The sequence below is a fragment of the Leucoraja erinacea genome, unplaced genomic scaffold (genome assembly GCF_028641065.1).
Source record: "Leucoraja erinacea ecotype New England unplaced genomic scaffold, Leri_hhj_1 Leri_1021S, whole genome shotgun sequence".
NCBI classification, from domain to species: domain Eukaryota; kingdom Metazoa; phylum Chordata; class Chondrichthyes; order Rajiformes; family Rajidae; genus Leucoraja; species Leucoraja erinaceus.
The window spans coordinates 1-26232 of NW_026575255.1; the positions used below are offsets into that span (position 1 = coordinate 1).

Consider the following 26232-nt stretch of genomic DNA (forward strand, 5'->3'; position numbering starts at 1 on the left):
GACGAGAGAGGGAGCAGGAGAGAAGGACTCGAGAGACAAAGTCGAAAATAAGTCAATGTCTCAGAAATAAACGAGAGAGAGGGAGCAGAGAGAGAAGAACTCAAGAGACAGAGCAGAAAGAAGTCAACGTCTCAGAAATAAACGAGAGAGGGAGCAGGAGAGAAGGACTCGAGAGACAGAGCAAGAAAGAAGTCAATGTGTCAGAAATAAATGAGAGAGGGAGCAGGAGAGAAGAACTCACGAGACAGAGCCAGAAAAAAAGACAACGTCTCAGAAATAAGAGGAGAGAGAAGAACGCAAGAGACAAGAGAGAAGAAAAGTCAAGAGACAGAGAGGGAGCAAGAGAGAAGACAGAGACAGAGCCAGAAAGAAATAGAAATAGACGAGAGAGGGAGCAGGAGAGAAGGACTCGAGAGACAGAGCCAGAAAGAAGTCAACGTCTCAGAAATAACGAGAGAGGGAGCAAGAGAGAAGAACTCAAGAGACAGAGCCAGAAATAAGTCAACGTGTCAGAAATAAACGAGAGAGGGACCTGGAGAGAAGAACTCAAGAAATGCATCAAGAAACAACTCAACATCTTGAGGAACATCAAGAAAGAATACAAATGAGAAGGGATTCAGAGATGGGAGATGAAAGAACTAGAAGGCTGGATGAACAACGAAATGCACGACATATAAGGAGAAATATTAATGCTGATGTTGGTCAAATGACCAATGTTTGCCTTCATTGTCGAGCTAAACACTTCTCAGCAGAAACGACCAACTTTTGCTGCATGAAGGGTAAGGTCAACATTGCTCCTCTGAAAACACTCCCGAATGCACTCATTAATTTGTATACAGGTGACACGCCACAAGCACATGAGTTCCAAAAGAATATTAGACAATACAATTGTCTCTTTCAATTCACGTCATTTGGTGCCAAGGAAGTGGTGTCACATGGATGGAATCCTTCAGTGATCATTCAAGGCCAGATTCATCATTTCATTGGTTCTTTGATCAACAAGATCAACAAAGTAAATTCTTACAAATCTATTTCATGGATCCGCAAGATAGCATTGAGTTGCGAATGAGTATTCTCCAAGATGCTGGTATTCAAAGGGACACTGTTGAAATGCTTGAAAACATGATAAGACTAAACAACCCTTACATTCATTCACTTGTGATGGCGATGGAGAGAATTAGAGATTTACCGGAGGCATCAATCGTTATTGATCCCAATTATCGGCCACCTTTCCAACATGAACGGAGGTTTAACACGCAAACTGCAAATGAAGTTGCCGTCCTCATAGCAAACAGTAATGAGCCTGTGGCAACATCACGCCACATTGTCTTGAGAAGAAGAGGAAGAGGAGGAGCAGAAGGAGGTCTGCAAATCATTTCAGAGTCCCATAGGTCTTATGACAGTTTTCAATACATCCTTTTCTTTCCACTTGGTGATGACGGATGGCATTCACAACTCCAAATGAGTACCGGCAGAAAATTGACACTAATGCGATATTATGCATATAGGATCATGAATCGTGACAATGAATTCAACCAGCTTTTGAGAGGAGGACGACTCTTCCAACAATATCTTGTAGATATGGCGGCTAAAATGGAAGGTGATAGACTGAATTATATTCGCATGAATCAGGTATCGTTGAGGTCAACGACGTACAAAGGACTGACGGATGCATTACATGATGATGATGACTTGGAAAACATTGGAAGGCGCATCATCCTCTCTTCAACATTTGTCGGTGGTCCCAGATATATGATGGGACGATGCCAGGACGCCATGATGTATGTTCGGAAGTATGGTACTGCTGCATTCTTCATTACAATGACCTGCAATCCAAATTGGAGCGAGATTCGACAGTGCCTCTTTCCAAATCAGCAGCCGTCTGATAGACCGGAATTAGTAGCAAGAGTATTCGAGCTGAAAAGAAAAATATTCATGAAGACCGTCACTGGACCAGATGGCTTCTTTGGAAACTGTATTGCTTTCATCTTGACTATGGAATATCAGAAGAGAGGCCTGCCTCATTTCCATTGTCTGCTTTGGCTTGATGAAGCGAGTAAGCCAAGACCTCAACAATATGAAAGATTTGTGCAAGCTGAAATTCCAGACCCACAAGCAGATCCTGAGCTGCATAAATTGGTACTCAAGCACATGATCCATGGACCGTTCTGCAAGGCCACATCTCGATGTTGGAAGGAAGGAAGATGCACCAAGAGATTCCCAAAGCCATTTGTCGAAAGCACAATGTCTGGCGATGATTCGTATCCTCTGTACAGGAGAAGATCTCCCGCAATGGGAGGATTTCAGGGACATCAAGAAGGTCGTTCGTTACAGACTATTACTTCTAATTGGGTTGTGCCCTATAATGCAGAACTATTGAAGGCTTTCAAATGTCACCTCAACGTCGAAATATGCTGCTCTGTACAGTCAATCAAATACGTCATCAAGTACACCTTGAAGGGATGTGATCAGGCAGCTTTTGGAATTAACGTAAATGACGAGATTAAACAGTACCAGACTGGCAGATACATTGGTCCTTCAGAGGCAGGGGCATCAGTCCTTGGATTTCTTACTCATGAGAGACACCCCCCTGTCATTCGACTTGATGTACATCTACCAGACCAACAACAAGTATTTTTTGATGCTGCTCAGCAAGGGATGAATGATGGAATTGCGAGAACCACTTTGACTGAATTTGTTCGATTGAGTTCTGAAGATCCGTTTGCAAGAACACTATTGTACGTTGATGTACCTCGATTTTATACATGGAGCAGCAATAGATGGCAAAGAAGGAAGGTTGGGAAGAGTGTGGAATACTTCCCAGGTATTTTTGAAGTCAACGTTCTTGGAAGAATACATGTCATTTCTCCAAAACTAGGTGACCTCTTCTACATGAGACTGCTTCTGCATCACGTGAAAGGACCAGTGTCTTTCGAGTCCTTGAAGACACATAATGGAGTAATTCTTCCTTCCTTCAAAGACGTCTGCAGAGAAAGAGGTTTGTTGGAAGCTGACGACCATTGGCAACAAACAATGGAAGATGCTGAAATGACAAGACTCCCCAGGGCAATCAGGGATTTGTTTGTTGTTCTGCTGACAAATACTGACATCAACGATCCTCTACAATTATGGGATCGCTTCAAGAATTGCATGTCTGAGGATTACCTTGAAAGCGAGCGAAGAAGAAAAAGTGATCAGAATATCACAATTGATGACAGACATCATGATCAGGCTCTCTTTTATATTCAGGACAAGCTTGAGAATTGCAACACCACAATGGAAAATTTTTCCTTGCCCCGACCAAGAAATGAAAGGATGGACATTGATGGTGAAAATGTTGATTTACTTAATGAATTGAATTACAATAGATCAGAACAACAGCGATTTGTTGATGAGAATGAGCCTCTGCTGAATGCTGAGCAGAGAGAAGTTTATGACCATGTGTGCGACTACTTGCAAAGGGATCTATCTTCAATGATTTTCATTGACTCACCAGGAGGAACAGGAAAAACATTTATCATAAATTTGATCCTCTCCACGGTTAGAGCTCAAGGTCAAATTGCCATTGCTGTAGCATCGTCTGGTATCGCAGCAACATTAATGCCTGGTGGAAGAACTGCACATTCACGATTCAAGATACCTATCCATGTGACGGAGGATTCAACGTGCAACATCAACAGCAACTCTAAAACGGGAGATTTCTTCAGGAGAGTGAAGCTCATTGTTTGGGATGAGTGTCCAATGATTAGGAGGGAGTGCTTTGAAGCGGTGGACAGAACTCTTCAAGATGTATGCCGCAAAAAGGATCATTTTGGCGGAATTCTTACCATTTGTTGTGGTGATTTTAGACAACTCCTTCCTGTAGTGAAGATGGGAAGTGATATTGATGTTCAAAACGCCTGCATCAAGACATCATACTTGTGGCGGACTTTCACAAAGTTTGAATTGAAGAGAAATATGCGATTGAGCGAAGGAAAGGGCGAGTATTCTAAATTTTTGTTAGATGTAGGAGAGGACAAGATTGCAAAGAATGAAGACAATGAAATTAACATTCCAGAAGACATGGTTCTCTCAGCAAGAACACTGGATGACTGCATTGATTATATCTATCCAGCATTTGACCACCCTGCAACATTATTCTCTAACAATTGTATCTTGGTTCCTCACAATGATACGATGAGAAGAATCAATTCTGCGTGTGTCAGACGCTTCCCTGGAACCATGAGGGAGTACTATTCTTTCAATTCTGTCACTGACGGAACAAATTCAACTCACTTCCCAACGGAATTCCTCGATTCAGTCGAGATCTGTGGATTACCACCACACAAATTGGAGTTGAAGAAAGGATCTCCAATTGTTTTAATCAGAAACTTGCAACCCCCAAAGCTATGCAATGGAACGAGGTTGATTGTAGAACAGCTACACAATAATCTCATAGTTGCTAGAATCAACATGGGGGCCTACAAAGAAGAGATTGTTCTAATTCCTAGGATGAAGATCAATTTGTCAGAAGATGAAAACATTCCCATTAGGCGGAGCCAATTCCCTATTCTGTCGAGTTTTGCGATGACAATTCATAAGGCACAAGGACAAACCATGGAGAAGGTCTTGATATACCTTGAGAAACCAGTATTTCAACATGGCCAACTATATGTAGCTCTTAGCAGAGGAAAGGTGAAGGAACAAGTAAAAGTGTTCCTGAAGGATGGGACATCAACCAGGAATGTTGTAATTAAACAAATGCTTTGTTGAGAAATGACTGCTGCATTAAGTGCTCAAATTTTCCTCAAGTCAATGAAAGAACGCAAAACTGAAGGTAAAAAGCGATGCAGGAAGGAACCGAATGTCCAGAGTTTCGACACTTTTGATTATTGCTCCTCAGTTCAACAAGGGATGTTTAACACAGGAATCACATTTCTGCACACAAAAGTTTAAAATGCTGCCTCAGAAAAAGCTTCAAGGCCACATTAAGTGACATGTAAAATCGTACCAGTTGTATTTGATTTTTGGATAGAAAGTTGCTGGAGCTGTTCTCATGCTTCACGATAAAGCTTGCAGATGGATTATTTGCTGCAAGATATAAAACTACAGGCTTGCACATCTAGGGTATATGTATCAGGTACAGTTCAATTGTTGAGTCAATTATTGAGTAAATGATGATTGCCGAGATATTGATGTTTGAGGATTTGTTGTTGGTAATGGCATTGCGTATCAAGGTTATGTGGTTAATTTCTGCCTTGTAGGAAATTATTGTTACCTTTTCTGTTGTTTGACATGAGTGTTACTTTCCACTTTGGTCTATTATCGAGTTATTTTGTTTGTAAGGATTGACTGCATTTTCTCAGGAGTTGCAGTGGAATTGAAAATTCTGTAACCATCAGTGAAAATCAACTTCAGATCTTAAGATGGATGAAAGGTCAGTATTTGAAATTATTTCGGACCCGTGCATTGTTTTTTTTTATCCTTGATACAAATTTACTTTAGTTTTATCAGAATGCCCTAATACCATTCAAATGCTGCCTTTTTGTCTAGAGCTGTCACTGTCGCCTCATTTCTGGATCCGAGATATTTAGACTGAACGTCTTTGGGATCTGTGACAAATACATGAAGGACAGTAGGGAACAAGCAACACAACAAGAAATAGATAGAAAACACCGAAATTGGTATACGACACAAAATCTCTTTTTTTATTTGTATGTTGATGGATTGACAGATAGAATTTTATAAATATCTACATTGTAATAAATATCTCCTTTTTTAAAATTCATGCCCAGAAGCAGGAGCAAAGAAGTTGCATGATGGTGAATGGACACTGTAAAGAGATGTTGAGAAGCAGTATGGATCAGAAGTGACCAAGAGACAGAACAAGAAAGGACTGAACCTCTTGAGGAGCTTGAGCTTCAAAAATTAATGGAAGTTTGCATGGAACAAGAGACACAACAATAAGCTTCCAAATTACATACAAAATGGTACATAATTGTGTAATGGTTTTTTTTTTAAATTATAGGTAAATGCATTTATATATATAATTGTCTTAAGAAGTTTATAAATGTCTACAATAGATGAAATTACCTTTACAAGTTTATGAATATCTACATCGTGATAAATATCTTTCACTTTTTTTTACATCATGCAAAGAGATGGGAGCAATCGAGTTGCTGGATGTTCAAGGAACAACACAAAGCAACGTTGAGAAGCAGTAATGAGCAGAACGGCACAAGAGACGAGAGGAAGTTGCCAAGATACAGCCAGATCGGTATATGGTAGTACAATGTTTATAGAAGTTTATAAATATCTACAAAAGATAAAATTGTCCTTTTTATTCATATGTTATTGGCTTCATAGAAGGAATGAAGACTCAACAAGAAATAACGTTAGAATTTTCTCCAAAAAAAGGAATTCAAGACAAAAGTAATGAACAGCCGTGACAAGAGAAACAATGTCTCCGCCCCCCCCCCCCCTCCAATATTTCAAAAAATACTGGCATCTCACCCATAGAATCAGCCCCAGCCCCTGGTGAACGTTCCATTGTGTGATGTCACAATGTCCAATGCTCAAAGACATTGTTGCCATAGAGGGAGTACAGAGAAGATTCACCAGACTAATTCCTGGGATGTCAGGACTTTCATATGAAGAAAGACTAGATAGACTCGGCTTGTACTCGCTAGAATTTAGAAGATTGAGGGCAGATCTTATAGAAACGTACAAAATTCTTAAGGGGTTGGACAGGCTAGATGCAGGAAGATTGTTCCAGATGTTGGGGAAGTCCAGAACAAGGGGTCACAGTTTAAAGATAAGGTGGAAATCCTTTAGGACAGATATGAGAAAAACATGTTTCACACAGAGAGTGGCGAATCTCTGGAATTCTCCGCCACAGAAGGTAGTTGAGGCCAGTTCATTGGCTAGATTTAAGAGGGAGTTAGATGTGGCCCTTGTGGCTAAAGGGATCAGGGGGTATGGAGAGAAGGCAGGTACAGGTTACTGAGTTGGATGATCAGCCATGATCATATTGAATGGTGGTGCAGGCTCAAAGGGCCGAATGGCCTACTACTGCACTTAATTTCTATGTTTCCCTCTCCTCACCCCTCTCCCTCTCCCCACCCATCCCACTCTCCCCCACCCCCCCTTCCTTCTCTACCCCTCTATCCCTCTTCCATCACTCCCCCTACCCCTACCCCTCTCCTCCTCCCTACCCACTCTTCCATGTCACCCCTTCCCCCTCCACTCTCCCTCCCCACTCTTTCCCCTCTCTCCCCCCACCCCCTCTCCCACTCCCTCCCTCCTCCCCCTCCCTCCACATCCCCCCCTCCCCCACATCTCTCTCCCCATCCCCCTCTCTCACCCCCCCTACCCCGCTCTCCTTTCCCTCCCAAATCTGTCCCGTTACCTCGTCCTCCTCCTCTCCCCCTCCCTCCCCTCACCTCACCCCCCTCCCCCACCTGTGAGTTTGGGCGGTGGTTAATATGAGTGCACCCCCCTCCCCCCCCCCCCCCCCCCCCGCAAACGCTGTTGGGGAAACAGACCCAACGCGTCTGCACTTGGTCTAGTTAATATATAAAACTCAAATCCGTCCGCCGTCCGTCCGCCTGCAGTACGGATCCCTTCCTGCCTTTTGATTCGTTCCCGTCGTGTGATGTCACAATGCCCAATGCTCGCAGATGTCCAATCGGGATGGATCCATTTACATATGCCTTTGCACCAGCCCCAGCCCCTGGTGACCGTGTCATCGTGTGATGTCACAATGCCCAAATACATTATTGCCATAGAGGGAGTACAGAGACGGTTCACCAGACTGATTCCTGGGATGGCAGGACTTTCATATGAAGAAAGACTGGATAAACTCGGCTTGTACTCGCTAGAATTTAGAAGATTGAGGGGTGATCTTATAGAATCTTATGTTTCCCTCACCCTCTCCCACCCATTCCTCTCTCCCCCACCCCCCTTCACTCTCTACCCCACCCCCTTCCCTCTCCCCCCCGCCCCCTTCCCCTATCCCTCTGGCCCTCTTCCATCACTCCCGCTACTCCTCTCCACCTCCCTCCCCACTCTTCCACTTCTCTCCCCCTTCCCCTCCACTCTCCCTCCCGACTCTTTCCCCTCTTTCTAATCTGAATGGAGCTGTGTATTGCATGCTCATCAATTGAAATTATCAACAATAGGATTTAAAGTTTTGGAGTTATGCTGCAAGCAAACAGGGCCTTCGGCTGAACTTGCTTATGGCAACCAAGTTGCCCCGTTTACCCATATCCTGCCTACCTGCATTTGGTTCATCTATCTATCTATCTATCTATATATAGTTGCAAGCCGGGAACACTGAACTTTTCACTGCTGCAGCAGGCAGGGATTTTTTTTTAAAGAGGCAGGGCAGTGCTGGAATCTTACTTTTCAGAACGGCTTCAGTTCCATTGGAGGAGACGGGTGCATGGTGGAATATTGGGTTGGGGGATCATACCATTGGGGGAGCAGACCCAACGGGTCTGCACTTGGTCTAGTTATATATTAAAACTCTGTGGCTGCCGCCGTCCGGCCGGCTGCCTTTCTGCCTTTTGATTCGTTTCCATCGTGTGATGCCCAATGCTGGCAGAGGTCCAATCGGGATGGATCATTTACATATGCCTTTGCACCAGCCCCAGCCCCTGGTGAACGTTACATCGTGTGATGTCACAATGCTCAATGCCCAAAGACATTCTTGCCATAGAGGGAGTACAGAGAAGGTTAACCAGACTGATTCCTGGGACGTCAGGACTATCATATGAAGAAAGACTGGATAGACTCGGTTTGTACTCGCTAGAATTTAGAAGATTGAGGGGTGAGCTTATAGAATCTTATGTTTCTATGTTTCCCTCTCCTCACCCCTCTCCCTCTCCCACCCATGCCTCTTTCCCCCCCCCCCCTTCCCCCCCCCCCCACTACCATCCCCTACCCCTCCCTCCCCACTCTTCCACTTCTCTCCCCTCACCTGTGTGTTTGGAGGGTGGTTAATGTGAGTGTGCTGCCGCAGCCCCCCCCCCCCCCCCCCCCCCCCCGCAAACGCCGTTGGGGAAACAGACCCAACGGGTCTGCACTTGATCTACTACACTATAAATGGCTCGATTGTAATTATGTTTTGTCTTTCTGCTGACTGGTTAGCACGCAACGAATGTGTTTCACTAACACTCGGTACACGTCACAATAAACTAAACGGTTCTGAAGTGAACGGAAATACGGTCCCAGAGATGCTGCCTTACCTGTGAGTTACTCCAGAAATGTTTCCAAACTGAACGAGCATGAGCCAATAGATGTGTACTATATCTATGTAAAGCTGTACGATTCTGGTACTTCTTATATAACCATATAACAATTACAGCACGGGAACCGGCCATCTCGACCCTTCTAGTCCGTGCCGAACACGTATTCTCCCCTAGTCCCATACACCTAGTCCCATACACCTGCGCTCAGACCATAACCCTCCATTCCTTTCTCGTCCATATAACTATCCAATTTATTTTTAAATGATAAAAACGAACCTGCCTCCACCACCTTCACTGGAAGCTCATTCCACACAGCCACCACTCTCTGAGTAAAGAAGTTCCCCCTCATGTTACCCCTAAACTTCTGTCCCTTAATTCTCAAGTCATGTCCCCTTGTTTGCATCTTCCCTCCTCTCAGTGGGAAAAGCTTATCCACGTCAACTCTGTCTATCCCTCTCATCATTTTAAAGACCTATATCAAGTCCCCCCTTAACCTTCTGCGCTCCAAAGAATAAAGCCCTAACTTGTTCAACCTTTCTCTGTAACCCCCAGGCAACATTCTAGTAAATCTCCTCTGTACTCTCTCTATTTTGTTGACATCCTTCCTATAACTAGGCAACCAAAATTGTACCCCATACTCCAGAATTGGCCTCACCAATGCCTTGTACAATTTTAACATTACATCCCAACTTCTATACTCAATGCTCTGATTTATAAAGGCCAGCACACCAAAAGCTTTCTTTACCACCCTATCTACATGAGATTCCACTTTCAGGGAACTGTGCACAGTTATTCCCAGATCCCTCTGTTCACATGTTCACCATTTACCATGTACGTCCTATTTTGATTTGTCCTGCCAAGATGTAGCACCTCACACTTATCAGCATTAAATTCCATCTGCCATTTTTCAGTCCACTCTTCCAACTGGCATACATCTCTCTGTAGACTTTAAAAATCTACTTCATTATCCACAGCCCCTCCTATCTTAGTATCATCTGCATACTTACTAATCCAATTTACCACACCATCATCCAGATCATTGATGTACATTCAGATTCAGATTCAGATTCAATTTTAATTGCCATTGTCAGTGTACAGTACAGAGACAACAAAATGCATTTAGCATCTACCTGGAAGAGCGACATAGCAAATGATTTGAATAAATAATAATAAGTGTCCGGGGGGGGGTGGTGATTGGCAGTCACCGAGGTACGTTGTTGAGTAGAGTGACAGCCGCCGGGAAGAAGCTGTTCCTCGACCTGCTGGTTCGGCAACGGAGAGACCTGTAGCGCCTCCCGGATGGTAGGAGGGTAAACAGTCCATGGTTGGGGTGAGAGCAGTCGATGGCGATGCTCAGCGCCCTCCGCAGACAACGCTTGCTTTGGACAGACTCAATGGAGGGGAGCGAGGAACTGGTGATGCGTTGGGCAATTTTCACCACCCTCTGTAATGCCCTCCGGTCAGAGACAGAGCAGTTGCCATACCATACTGTGATGCAGTTGGTAAGGATGCTCTCGATGGTGCAGCGGTAGAAGTTCACCAGGATCTGAGGAGACAGATGGACCTTCTTCAGTCTCCTCAGGAAGAAGAGATGCTGGTGAGCCTTCTTGCCAAGGATATTATTGCCATAGAGGGAGTGCAGAGACGGTTCACCAGACTGATTCCTGGGATGTCAGGACTGTCTTATGAAGAAAGACTGGATAGACTTGGTTTATACTCTCTAGAATTTAGGAGATTGAGAGGGGATCTTATAGAAACCTACAAAATTCTTAAGGGGTTGGACAGACTAGATGCAGGAAGATTGTTCCCGATGTTAGGGAAGTCCAGGACAAGGGGTCACAGCTTAAGGATAAGGGGGAAATCCTTTAAAACCGAGATGAGAAGAACTTTTTTCACACAGACAGTGGTGAATCTCTGGAACTCTCTGCCACAGAGGGTAGTTGAGGCCAGTTCATTGGCTATATTTAAGAGGAAGTTAGATGTGGCCCTTGTGGCTAAGGGGATCAGGGGGTATGGAGAGAAGGCATGTACGGGATACTGAGTTGGATGATCAGCCATGATCATATTGAATGGCGGTGCAGGCTCGAAGGGCCGAATGGCCTACTCCTGCACCTAATTTCTATGTTTCTATGTTTCTTGATCAGAGTTGAGGTATTGTGGGTCCAAGAGAGGTCATCGGAGATGTTGACTCCCAGGAACCTGAAGCTAGAAACACGTTCCACCTCCGTCCCATTAATGTGGATGGGGGTGTGCGTGCCGCCTCTGGACTTCCTGAAGTCTACAATGAGCTCCTTGGTCTTCTTGGAGTTAAGGGCCAGGTTGTTGTCAGTGCACCATGCTGCTAAGTGCTGGACCTCCTCCCTGTAGGCCAACTCATCGTTGTTGCTGATGAGGCCAATCACCGTTGCATCATCTGCATACTTGATTATGGTGTTAGTACCATGTACAGGTGTGCAGTCATAGGTGAAAAGGGAGTAGAGGAGGGGGCTCAGCACACAGCCCTGTGGAACGCCGGTGTTCAGGGTGAGGGTTGAAGAGGTGTGCTTGTCTAACCTAACAGACTGGGGTCTGTTGGTTAGAAAGTCCAGTATCCAGTTGCAGAGGGAGGGGTCGATGCCCAGGTTACCGTGTTTGGTCACCAGTTTTGATGGTATAATGGTGTTGAATGCTGAGCTGTAATCGATGAACAGCATTCTTACGTAAGTGTCTCTGTTGTCGAGGTGGGAGAGGGCGGAGTGAAGTGCCGTTGAGATGGCATCCTCCATGCTCCTGTTCTTGCGGTAGGCAAACTGATAGGGATCCAGTGTGGGGGTTGGCAGCTTTTGAAGTGTGCCAGGACCAGCCTCTCGAAGCACTTGGTGATGATGGGGGTAAGTGCAACTGGGCGGAAGTCGTTGAGGCTTGCCGCAGTGGAGTGTTTTGGCACTGGCACGATGGAGGTGGTTTTAAGGCACCTGACATGACAAACAACAGTGGACCCAACACAGATCCTTGTGGCACCCCACTAGTCACTGGCCTCCAACCTGACAAACAACCATCCACCATTACTCTCTGGCATCTCCCATTCAGCCACTGTTGAATCCATCTTGCTACTCCACCATTAATACCCAACCATTGAACCTTCTTAACCAACCTTCCATGAGGAACCTTGTCAAAGGCCTTACTGAAGTCCATATATAAAACATCCACTGCTTTACCCTCATCAATTTCCTGAGTAACCTCTTCAAAAAATTCAAGAAGATTAGTCAAACATGACCTTCCAGGCACAAATCCATGTTTACTGTTCCTAATCAGACCCTGTTTATCCAGATGCTTATATATATTATCGCTAAGTATCCTTTCCATTAATTTTCCTACCACTGACGTCAAACTAACAGGTCTATAATTGCTAGGTTTACTCTTGGACCCCCTTTTAAACAATGGAACAACATGCGCAGTACGCCAATCCTCCGGCACTACTGTATTTCCATTTCTAATGACATTTGAAATATTTCTGTCACAGCCCCTGCTATTTCTACACTAACTTCCCTCAATGTCCTAGGGAATATCCTGTCCGGACCTGGAGACTTATCCACTTTTATATTTCTCAAAAGTGTCAGTACTTCCTCTTCTTTGAATCTCATAGTTTCCATAGCTACTCTACTTGTTTCCCTTACCTCACATAATTCAATATCCTTTTCCTTGGTGAATACCGAAGAAAAGAAATTGTTCAATATCTCCCCCATCTCTTTTGGCTCTGCAGATAGCTGTCCACTCTGACTCTCTAATGGACCAATTTTATCCCTCGTTATCCTTTTGCTATTAATATTGCTGTAGAAACCCTTTGGATTTACTTTCACCTTACTTGCCATAGCAACCTCATATCTTCTTTTAGCTTTTCTAATTTCTTTCTTGTGATTATTTTTACATTCTTTATACTCCTCAAGCACCTCATTTACTCAATGCTGCCTATAATTATTGTAGATCTCCATTTTTTTCCGAACCAAGTGTCCAATTTCCCTTGAAAACATGTATGAGACCTATATTTTATTTTTCAGTTAGTTATACCACTTGCTACAGAAGGATAGGCACTCATTTTGCTGGCATCATATATGCACTCATTTTCCAGTGATCAATAATCTATTGAGTGGGAATGCACTTCTCCGAATGCAACAACCACTCCCCCACCACTCTGATGCACTGCCCCGAGTAAATTAAATTAATTGTGCTGCCGTCCCTGGAATTAAAAGGCTCGCAATAGCCAAGCACCGACCTGACATTGGATGGATGGCGTGACACCGAATCTGTGATTTCTTTAGAATGAATATTTGGGAGCTCCACATGAGCTGCAGCTGCAGTTGCATGTTACAGCATATATAAATGTTGCACAAGTGTATACATTTAGTGTAAAAAACGAGTTAACCCCATTATTCAGCTCCCCCCTAAATGTCCTCTGTGACTGTGTATAAATGCACGTGTTGGTGCAGGTACAGTTACTTGTCCTGGGAAATTACATGTAACATGTTCGGCTTGTAAATGAAATAAATGTGATATACACATAGACCGCCAAATGGGGATCGAGAATTGGAAGAGCAAGTATGTATGGAGATTGGAGATATTAGTAGTAAGCATAAGGTAGTGATTGTGGGAGATTTCAAATTTACACACATAGACTGGGAAACACATTCGGTAAATGGGCTGGATGGGTTGGACTTTGTAAAATATGTGCAGGATAGTTTTTTACAGCAATACATAGAAGTACCTACTAGAGAAGGGGCGGTGCTGGACCTCCTGTTAGAAAATGAGACGGGTCAGGTGGCAGAGGTATGCGTTGATCACAATACCATTAGTTTCAATATAATTATGGAGAGGGTCAGAACTGGACCTGGGGTTGAGATTTTTGATTGGAGAAAGACTACCTTTGAGGAGATGCGAAAGGATTTAAAATGAGTAAATTGGGACAATTTGTTTTATGGGAAAGATGTGGAAGAGAAATGGAAGACATTTAATGGTGACATTTTAAAAGTACAGAATCTTTATATCCCTGTTCAGTTGAAAGTAAAAATTGGAAAGAACCATGGTTTTCAAGGGAAATTGGGCACTTGGTTCGGAAAAAGAGAGAGATCTACAATAATTATAGGCAGTATGTAGCAAATGTGGTGCTTGAGGAGTATAAAGAATGTAAAAAGAATCTCAAGAAATAAATTAGAAAAGCTAAAAGAAGATATGAGGTTGCTTTGGCAAGTAAGGTGAAAGTAAATCCAATGGGTTACTACAGCTATATTAATAGCAAAAGGATAACAAGGGATAAAATTGGGCCACTAGAGAGTCAGAGTGGACAGCTATCTGCAGAGCCAAAAGAGATGGGGGAGATATTGAACAATTTATTTTCTTCGGTTTTCACCAAGGAGAAGGATATTGAATTATGTGAGGTAAGGGAAACAAGTAGAGTAACTATGGAAACTATGAGATTCAAAGAAGAGGAAGTACTGACACTTTTGAGAAATATAAAAGTGGATATGTCTCCAGGTCCGGACAGGATATTCCCTAGGACATTGAGGGAAGTTAGTGTAGAAATAGCAGGGGCTGTGACAGAAATATTTCAAATGTCATTAGAAATGGGAATAGTGCCGGAGGATTGGCGCACTGCGCATGTTGTTCCATTGTTTAAAAAGGGGTATAAGAGTAAACCTAGCAATTATAGACCTGTTAGTTTGACGTCAGTGGTGGGCAAATTAATGGAAAGGATACTTAGAGATAATATATATAAGCATCTGGATAAACAGTATCTGATTAGGAACAGTCAACATGAATTTGTGCCTGGAAGGTCATGTTTGACTAATCTTCTTGAATTTTTTGAAGCGGTTACTCGGGAAATTGATGAGGGTAAAGCAGTAGATGTTGTATATGGACTTCAGTAAGGCCTTTGACAAGGTTCCTCACGGAAGGTTGGTTAAGAAGGTTCATTTGTTGGGTATTAATGGTGGAGTAGCAAGATGGATTGAACAGTGGCTGAATGGGAGATGCCAGAGAGTAATAGTGGATGGTTGTTTGTCAGGTTGGAGGCCAGTGACTAGTGGGGTGCCACAGGGATCCGTGTTGGGTCCACTGTTGTTTGTCATGTCCATCAATGATCTGGATGATGGTGTGGTAAATTGCATTAGTAAGTATGCAGATGATACTAAGATAGGTGGGGTTGTGGATAATGAAGTAGATTTTCAAAGTCTACAGAGAGATTTATGCCAGTTGGAAGAGTGGGCTGAAAGATGGCAGATGGAGTTTAATGCTGATAAGTGTGAGCTGCTACATCTTGGCAGGACAAATCAAAATAGGACGTACATGGTAAATGGTAGGGAATTGAGGAATGCAGGTGAACAGAGGGATCTGGGAATAACTGTGCACAGTTCCCTGAAAGTGGAATCTCATGTAGATAGGGTGGTAAAGAAAGCTTTTGGTGTGCTGGCCTTTATAAATCAGAGCATTGAGTATAGAAGTTGGGATGTAATGTTAAAATTGTACAAGGCCTTGGTGAGGCCAATTCTGGAGTATGGTGTACAATTTTGGTCGCCCAATTATAGGAAGGATGTCAACAAAATAGAGAGGGTACAGAGGAGATTTACTAGAATGTTGCCTGGGTTTCAACAACTAAGTTACAGAGATAGGTTGAATAAGTGAGGTCTTTATTCTCTGGAGCGCAGAAGGTTAAGGGGGGACTTGATAGAGGTCTTTAAAATGATGCGAGGGATAGACAGAGTTGATGTGGACAAGCTTTTCCCTTTGAGAATAGGGAAGATTCAAAGAAGAGGACATGACTTCAGAATTAAGGGACAGAAGTTTAGGGGTAATATGAGGGGGAACTTCTTTACTCAGAGAGTGGTAGCAGTGTGGAATGAGCTTCCAGTGGAAGTGGTGGAGGCAGGTTCATTGGTATCATTTAAAAATAAATTGGATAGGCATATGGATGAGAAGGGAATGGAGGGTTATGGTATGAGTGCAGGCAGGTGGGACTAAGGGAAAAAAAGTTGTTCGGCACGGACTTGTAGGGCCGAGATGGCCTGTTTCCGTGCTGTAATTGTTATATGGTTATATATGGTAACATGAGGGGGAACATCTTTACTCAGAGAGTGGTGGCTGTGTGGAATGAGCTTCCAGTGAAGGTGGTGGGGGCAGGTTCGTTTTTATCATTGAAAAATAAATTGGATAGTTATATGGACGGGAAAGGAATGGAGGGTTATGGTCTGAGCGCAGGTATATGGGACTAGGGGGAGAATACGTGTTCGGCACGGACTAGAATGGTCGAGATTGCCTGTTTCCGTGCTGTAATTGCTATATGGTTATATGGTTAGACGAGAAAATTATACACGAAATATAATGCCACAGCATGTATAGAAGCGGGTTTATTAAAATAATACAGCACGTATGTTCCTAAAGCGAATTTACTTAAACTGCGGAACTAACGAATGACGTGGATTATGAATGAAAACCACAAGTTGAAAGAATTCCTGTGGATCTTTCAGCAAATACTCCGAGCCATCTTTTCTTCTCTGCTTACGACGTGATTGATAAATGAACCAGATCGGACGACGTACAGAACACCTACACCCTCCCCCCCCCCCCGCTCCCAACACAGACAAACACACACACACACACACACACACACACACAAACACACACACCAACCACTCACAACAGAAACAAACCACAACACATACACACACACACACACACACGCGCGCGCGCACACACACACACACACACTCACTGACACACACACACACACACACACACACACACACACACACACACACACACACACACACACACACTCACACACACACACACACACACACACACACACACACACACACACACACACACACACACACACACACACACACACACACACACACACACACACACACACACACACACACACACACACAAAAAAACTATATATAATCTGTTTGTGGTTGAGAACTGCGGATACGTTTACGAAGGCATGCTTAGGAAAGAAGTGCAGATACTGGTTTGCACCGAAGATAGACACACATTACTGAGGTGGGTCAGGCAGCATCTGTGGAAAAAAAACAATGTTACGTTTCGGGTCGAGACCCTTCTTCAGACTGAGGTTCAGGGAAGAGGGAAACTAGAAGTATGGTATGATAGTTCTAGTTTCCCTCTCCCTTGACTTTGTTTAAAGAAGGATCTAGACCCGAAACATCATCTATTACTTCTCTCCAGAGATGCTGCCTGACCTGATATGTTACTCGAGCATTTTTTGTCCTTTCCGTAAAGAAGATATCCGTTATTTCCAATAATACTTAAGAGGTTATGGGAGAAAGGTATTTGCTTTCCTCTTATCTTGTTTTCTAAAATCTTTAGTTGAATTTCGTTACTGAAAAGGCATAATTCAACCATTTCGCCAAAGTACAGATGACATTCTGTGTAAACTTTCTTTGCCTTCCACAGGAGACATTAATCTGATGTTATAGTGGACAGCAATCATGGTGTGTAGTTGTAATAAGTACAACGCTGATGCCGAATCTGAGGAACCATATTCGATATAATATATACTAAAACATATGGTGAGATATGAGAAAAGCAATCTCCCGATAGGCAAGAGAAACCCTCTCTTGAATATGTATCTCGTAGCTCATGAGACGGTTAAGCAGATTTACATTGTTTACACAGCAAACCATTTAATGTAACGAGATAACTCACGCCATTCCTCAGCTCCTCCCTGAATTTCCTCAGTGTCAATACATAGATACATGTGTTGCTACAGGAACTGAGTAACGGGAAAATAGACCCGAATTGTTGCAGAATATATATCGGCGTGCTGAAATATTTGTCCGCATAGGTATAGTTTTTCACTTGCCAGTTCAGAGAATGTACGACATAGGGCATCCACAATACTGTGAAATTGGCTGTAATAGCGAACAACAAAATCATTGACTTTCTGCGATTCTCCACCTCTGGATCCTTCTCAATCTCACTGCTGTTCCGGAGTCCCCGGCGGATTCTATTCGCTGCAATAATGTACCTGACGGTTAAAGCATTGAACAGAAGAATTAAAAATATTGGCACAAGCGGCGTCATAATACTATCAAATGACTCAATGGCTCGCCACACGGAGGAGGTAAAGTATTCAGCTTTTGGAACGCAGCGGCGTGGATCCACTGCAAAGTAAAATGGAAATGACTGAGCACAGCTCACTAGGCCCACTGTCCCTATCACCACGCATGATGTTCTTTCGGTGCAATATCGATTACGCAGGTTTTGACAGCAGATGGCGATGAAGCGATCAAACGTGAATGCAACCGTGTACCATACAGAACAATCCATGGCAACCATCCCCAGAACAAGTGTCACAGAACATACGGGTGGTACGAGCAAGAAATTTGCAAATAAATAGATATAATTGATCTTCTCCAAAATAACAGCAAAGACAACCACCATCAGATCTGCTGCCGCCATGGCCACGAAATAGCGGGTAATGCATTTTGAGAGACCACATTTGGCGCGGCACATGATCACAATTGCCGTTAAATTAACTGAAAGAAATGAAAAATATAGAATTACTTTCACAATTTGTCACATTACCTGGGCAACCAGAGTACCAATGAAGACCAACACAGCAGATGTTTATTCTGGCCACCTACAAATTTCTGTGTCGAGGCTTGTTGGCACCCATGTATATCAATGCTCCCAATGCCCCTGCATTGTACTCTATCCGTCGAATATGTTCAAACGTCATAGGAGTATAATTATTCCATTCGATCCACTTAGTCTACTCCACCATTCAATAATGGTTGATCTATCTTTCCCATTCAACCCCTTCTCCTGCCTTCACCCCATATTATCTGTTACCGTTATTTAATCAAGAACCAAACATTTTGGTGTTGATGATCTGTTAAACACCAACCACATTGATACGGCAGTACAGAAGGCATATTGCATCGTCACTATTTCCTTAGGACAATGAAAAAAATCGGCATTCTTTGGTGACTCTTGCAAACTACTACAGATTCATCAGATTCACCAGAGAAAGCATACTGTCGGGTTTCATCAGAACATACTTTGGCAGCAGCTGTTCCCAAGACAGGGAGCTGCAAGACATTGCAGGGAGCTGTAAATGTAGACAAGTCCTTCACACCGACCAGAATTTCTATTCTCACACCTCAGAGGAACAGTACTTGAATTTGACAGGGTTCTATGTATGTACGGCATTATCGGACATGAAGGTAAACACAAAATGCTGGAGTAACTCAGCGGGATAGGCAGCACCTCTGGAGAAAAGGAATGGGTCACGTTTCGGGTCGACACCCTCTTGAGACTGATGTCTGTGGAGTGGCCGGAACAGAGATGGAATGTTGTCGGAGACAGTAAGACTGGTGGGGGAACTGGGGAGGGGAGGGGATGCAAAGAGAGGGAACGCAAAGGCAATTTGATGTTCGAGAAGTCAATGTTCATATCGCTGCAGTATTTACGACCCAAGCGAACTATGCGGTTCTATTCCTGCAATTTGCACTGGGCCTCACACTGACAATGGAGCAAAGGTCAGATTGGGAATGGGACGTTGAGTTCAAGTGCTGATCAAACGGGAGATCATGCAGGTTAAGGAGGACTGAGCGGAGTTGTTCAGCGTAACGATCACCGAGCCTGCGTTTGTTCTCGCCGCTGTACAGGAGTTGACATCTGAAGCAGCAATTACAATAGAGGAGGCTGGAGGACGTGCAAGTGGACCTCTGCCTCACCTAAAAAGACTGTCGAGGTCTTTGATGGAGTCGGGTAGGAAGGTAAAGGGACAGGTGTTCCATCTCCCGCGGTCGCAGGGGAAAGTACCTGGGGAGTGCGATCCCGTGGGAGGTGGCGAACATGTTGGAGGATTATATGCTGTGTGTGACGGCTGATGGTGTGGAAGGTGAGGACAAGCGGGGCTCCGCCCTTTTTACGTATGGGGGGGATGGGAGTAAGAACGGGGCTGCGGGATATAGAGGAGCCCTAGATAGGGCCTCTTCTATAAAGGAAGTGGGGAAAACAGTTTCCTAAAGAGTGAGGACATCTCCGATGACCTGTTATAGGCGCAGATGGAGGAATTGGGACTAGGTGATTGAGTCGTTATATGAATCAGTTTAGGAAGCAGTGTGGTCTAGATAGTATGGGAATCAGTGGTTTGTTAATAGATGTTCTAAAAGTAGTATCTGACATGTAACAGTATTATCTGATAGGTTTGGATATCAAGAGCAACAATGGTTTTCACTGTACATCGTTACATGAGACACCAACAATCCTAATCCGAAACCGGTACCGTGCCTTCTACCCACCAAGGCAATTTTGCGTCCAGTTTATAATAAAGCGGCACATCCCTTGTGTTTTAGCATTCTGGATCAACCTGCCATGCGGGAGCTTTTCAAAAATCTTACCAATATGCATATAGGTAACTTTTACACCCCGACCTTCATAGATCTCCTTGGCTATCACCTCAAACATGCAATTGAGTGTTCGAGATATGATTTATGTTCCGTAGAAATACGTATAGGAAAGGTTTAGAGGCATATGGGCGATGCGCTGGCAGGTGGTACTAGTGTAAATGGGGGCACTATGGTCAGCATGGGCGATTTTGGCCATAGGAATTCGCTCTATGGGTATCAAACGGATTTGCATGATCAAGTCGACTTAATTTCGCAGATGTAATGTGTGACGAGTCGTCTTCTGCGGGGATAGGTTGGCGGTGCCCCATCTGTCAGAACATAGAATGTAATAAAATGACAGGAATCTGTGTCCATCTGGCTTCATGATTTAAATAATTCCATAATAATCTCGGAACATCCTGCGATGCCGCGCACGTTTTTATCGGGGAATTATCCATTTGGCCCATTTAAACGACGTAATATCGCGCCATAAATCTCTGATCGTTTTTAGCCTATCCTTTAAATTGTAATCCATTTACCTGTATGATCCTGTAGCAATATTACATAGGTTCGCATTTAGTCCAAAACTTCATTTTCTGCCCTAAAATAAAAACTTTGCACTAAAATCAATAATCTCCCTTTATCCTAAACGCCGTCGTTGGGGGAAACGTCAAACGAGGCTGTATGGTTGGAGTCTGATGACCAGTTTGATGGGTTTCTGTTAAAAATAACTCGACAGTCCACCAGATTTAGAGGGACAAATATGAAGAGAGTTCTCAGATAGCTATCTGAATATTGGATTCGGCCTGGTAAGTGATTTAAAGTGTAATCACATTGACAGGTAATGCCGCAGGGCGTAGATTCAATTTCTTAAGTGTCGTAAGGAACGTTCACTTCAACAATCAATTGACAAAGTTGACAAATATGGACAGGTCAATGATAATGTTTACATGGAGTATGAACATTGGATCAGTCCTTGAATGGTGGGTTGATTCAAGAGACTAAGATGGACGGAATGTCATGCTTAATTGATCGTTTTGATTCAGAACTGGCTAATAGAGAGTTGTGGTGGGGTAGAAAAGAACGGCAGATGCCTGTTGAAATAGGAGGTATACACAAACTGCTGGTATATCTCAGCGGGGCAGCACCTCTGGAGAGAAAGCATGGGTGACGTTTCTCGTCAAGACCCTTCTTCAGATTCTGGTGGAAGAGTGTTACGCGGGCGTTGCGGATAACTACTGGATCGCGGGTAGTGAGGAAGGTTGTCAGTGTATACAGCTTTAGACAATGGACAATAGACAATAGGTGCAGGGGTATTAATGTATTAAGGAATACATTTTATTTTAATATTAACAAATTAATCCTTCAGTCGTTTTCAAACAGGAATTTGAGAAGTAGAAACGTTGTTTTAGTTCCAGCCGGTGAACACTAGCTGTGGCTCTGTTCAATTTTTTTAGTATATTTTGAAGTGGATAACTTCAGGCCAGTCGTCAGGTAGATACGAATTCAAATCCACAGACCAGACAGCTAGTTCGGTCTGAGTGTAAATTAGCAACTCATCCGCCTAGGCTGTCCACACAGAGGTACAGAGAAAGCTGCCACACACGCAGACTGTATTTATGTGCTTATTTATTAATTTAATCAAGAGGGCATATCTCCTATCGTGCAGTTTAAACCTGCTACTGGTACAAACTGAAATAAACACTTAAATGAGCAGGGACTGTTATTAAAAAATATTCCCCACTGGACAAAGGGCAGTTACCTATCTCCCCCTTTCTCAGATCTGAAGCTGCTCTTTAATTTTCCGCATTATGTGTTTTTCTTTCAATTATATGCCGGGATCTTGATTCCCCACTCTATTCGTTGACCCGATCCATATCTCTTATTATTTCAATCGCCACTAAAAGATCATCACTCATCCTCCTGTGCACCAAGGATGGGCGGGTATTCCACACCAAATGTGGAGCAATCTTTACATAAGAGATGGTGGGGGCAGATACCATCGCAGCAAATGAACAGCATTTGGACAGCTGTTTGTCTTGGTTCGGAATGGAGGGAAGTGGGACAAATAGAAGTGAATGAGTTCACCATAGATAGGCGCTTCGTTCTGTATGGACACGTCGGGCCGAAAGGCCTGTTTCCCACCAATTTGAAACACCACTGGAGTCACTGGTTCTATAATCTCTCATGTGCTCTGTCATCGGCCTCCCCAGTTGTAGCCACATAGCAGACACATCACTGACTGCACAACAGGGGCGATACTGTATCGGGTGGTGGTGTCACTAACAACAGAGGTGCATCGTTCATCTCCATCGCAAGTGTCGAACAGGTGCTTCACTGTCCTCAAGCTAAACTCTAGCCTGGAAATCCAAGGAATTAAACATCAATAGGTGTGGATTTTTTTCAAAGCTGCAGATTAGACAACAAAATGATCTAACCGTCTGTCATATATGTTGGTCATTTCAATATGGCCATGATTATTGATGTGTTTCTTTCAGTTTGCATGTGTACCAGACAGACACAGCGTGAACGGAGAATTGCTCTCTTGAATAATTGATAAATAGGCACAGAAACACAGACTGAATTCATTGGAATTTAGGAGGAAGAGAGGGGATCGTAGAAACATATAGAATTCTTAAGGGATTGGACCGAGGGAGTCCAGAACCAGGGGTCACAGTTCAACAATAAGGGGTAGGCTATTTCGGACTGAGTTGAGGAAAATATTTTTCACGCAGAGAGTTGTGAGTGTGGAATTCACTGGTGGAAATTCACTGTGTTTTCAAGAGAGAGTTAGATAGAGCTCAGGACTAATGGAATAAAGGGATTATGGGGAGAAATCATGAACGGGGTATTGATTCGGGGTGATCAGCCATGCTCCTTGTTAGGTATGTGATAATTAGCATATGTAATTAGTGTCTTGGGATATCTTGTGCAAGTACGCATGTGCACGGGGAGACTCAAGGTGGCGTACTGCAGTAAAGAAACTTGTAAGATTTTTCGTCTCCCCGAGCCTTATTCAAGTCTGTTCTAAGCATTCAGGCTGCCTATGATGGTTAGGCAGTGGGTTAAGCAAAAGAGAGCTACTGTAAAAAAGTCAGTCAGTACTCCGTAGGAATTGGTATCAGAAAGACTTAAAAAGACAAATAAAGGCACAACAGAAAATGCTGAAACGATACAAAAAAGCTTAAACGATATGGGAAAGACTTCCTCAAACTGAAATATACAACAATTGTAGTGCAGTCTCACTACCGTGCTTATGAAGCATGAAAACTAAGCAGAGCACAAATCAAAGCCAGTGTTGTAGTGAAAAAACAATATATATCTTACTTGATGAAGAGCCAGAGATGTGACTTAAGTGGACTAGTAGATGAACTACAGAAAAAGCTTGAACGATGCAAGGAAAGATTGAATAAATGTGAGACAATGAGTAGAAAGCTGTTAATAGAAAAGTCGAAAGAAGAGAGGCTGGTCGGTCAAGGCTAAAGTATGAAGGACACCTCAGTATCGTCCAGCATTGAGCCTCCTTCACTGAGCAATGGACAAAGGTTTATGCATTGCAGAATCTCATGAAACAACAAGAGCAGATAAATAAGCAGAGAAGTGAAATTGAACAGCAGAGGAAGCTGCTAGTAAACGAAAACTTGCAGCCATGGGTCAGATCCCACCTGCAAAGAGGAAAGCAAAACAAATAAATGAACCAGAAAGTGATAACTCATAAAGGGATAATGTATTTGGTTTAAGTATAATATCATTGTGTAACAGTGTATTATTCAATGATGGGTAGGAAAAAAGCATACCGTACAAGTGAAATGGATTAAAAGGGGAGGAGTGCAGTGTATTTAATAGAAATGGTATTTCCCGCCTCCAAGTTAAAGGGGGAGGAGTGTTGTATGTAATAGAAGTGGTTTTACCTGCCTCCAAGTTAAAGGGGGAGGAGTGTTAGGTATGTGATAATTAGCATATGTAATTAATGTCTTGTGATATCTTGTGCAAGTACGCATGTGCATGGGGAGACTCAAGGTGGCGTCCTGCAGTAAAGAAGCGTGTTTGATTACTCCCGTGTCCGATCCTTATTCAAGTCTGTTCGAAGCATCCAAAACACAACACTCATATTGAATGGCTGAAAGGGCCAAATGGCCTACTCCTGCACCTATTAGCTATATTTCTATATTTCTAAACCACTGCGGACAGGTGAGTTGGTCATTAACACTCAGACGAACCTTGCTGTCTGATCTGTGGGTTTCAATTCACATCTACCTGTCGACTGGTTTGAAGTAGTTCACGATAAAATAAACTGCAGATTGAACAGTGCCACGCCTTATGCTCACCGGCTGGAACTAATATGCCACACTGGGTGAAGCGCACAGACAAGTTACTAAACTCCCACTTTCTCAGATCCGAAGCTGCATTTTATTTCAGCATTTCGTGTTTATCTTTCAATTTTAGAGAGAGGCAATTAGTATTTTGAACCATTGTCAATTAAGATGAAATTAACTCATGCATGTTTCTTCACCTGCCGTGTTTACCAGCGTGGATAGAGCAGCAGGATTGAGTTAGTGCTCATGACTGACGAGATTAATTAACCTTATAACCATAAAACAATTACAGCACGGAAACAGGCCATCTCGGCCCTACAAGTCCGTGCCGAACAACTTTTTAACCTTAGTCCCACCTGCCTGCACTCATACCATAACCTTCCATTCCCTTCACATCCATATGCCTATCCAATTTATTTTTAAATGATACCAACGAACCTGCCTCCACCACTTCCACCGGAAGCTCATTCCACACTGCTACCACTCTCTGAGTAAAGAAGTCCCCCCTCATGTAACCCCTAAACTTCTGTCCCTTAATTCTGAAGTCATGTACTCTTGTTTGAATCTTCCCTATTCTCAAAGGGAAAAGCTGGTCCACGTCAACTCTGTCTATCCCTCTCATCATTTAAAGACCTCTATCAAGTCCCCACCTTCTGCGCTCCAGAGAATAAACACCTAACTTATTCAACCTTTCTGTGTAACTTAGTTGTTGAAACCCAGGCAACATTCTAGTAAATATCCTATGTACTCTCTCTATTTTGTTGACATCCTTCATATAATTGGGCGACCAAAAATGTACACCATACTCCAGATTTGGTCTCACCAATGCCTTGTACAATTTTAACATTACATCCCAGCTTCTATACTCAATGCTCTGATTTATAAAGGCTAGCATACCAAAACCTTTCTTTACCACCCTATCTATATGAGATTCCACCTTCAAGGAACTGCACCGTTATTCCCAGATCCCTCTGTTCAACTGTATTCTTCAATTCCCTACCATTTACCATGCACGTCCTATTTTGATTTGTCCTGCCAATGTGTAGCACCTCACATTTATCAGCATTAAACTCCATCTGCAATCTTTCAGCCCATTCTTCCAAATGGCCTAAATCACTCTGTAGACTTTGGAAATCCTCTTCATTATCCACAACACCCCCTATCTTGGTATCATCTGCATATTTACTAATCCAATTTACCACACCTTCATCCAGATCATTGATGTACATGAGTTTTGGGGAGAAGGCAGGAGAATGAGATTGCAAGGGAGAGATGTAACAGCCATGATTGAAT

The 26232-nt window shown here is 43.3% G+C and overlaps 1 protein-coding gene across 1 annotated transcript; it reads left to right on the forward strand.

Annotated features, from left to right (window-relative positions):
• Positions 1–499: 499 nt before the first annotated feature.
• On the forward strand, positions 500–6373 carry LOC129715118 (uncharacterized). Its single transcript, XM_055664988.1, has 2 exons — positions 500–5969; positions 6139–6373. The coding sequence occupies exon 1, from the start codon at positions 940–942 to the stop codon at positions 4750–4752; it is 3813 nt and encodes a 1270-aa protein (XP_055520963.1). The 5' UTR covers positions 500–939; the 3' UTR covers positions 4753–5969; positions 6139–6373.
• Positions 6374–26232: the final 19859 nt, after the last annotated feature.

Bases quoted from the DNA above. Each gene is read 5' to 3' on its own strand.
- LOC129715118 (XM_055664988.1), top strand. From the start codon at position 940: ATGGAATCCTTCAGTGATCATTCAAGGCCAGATTCATCATTTCATTGG.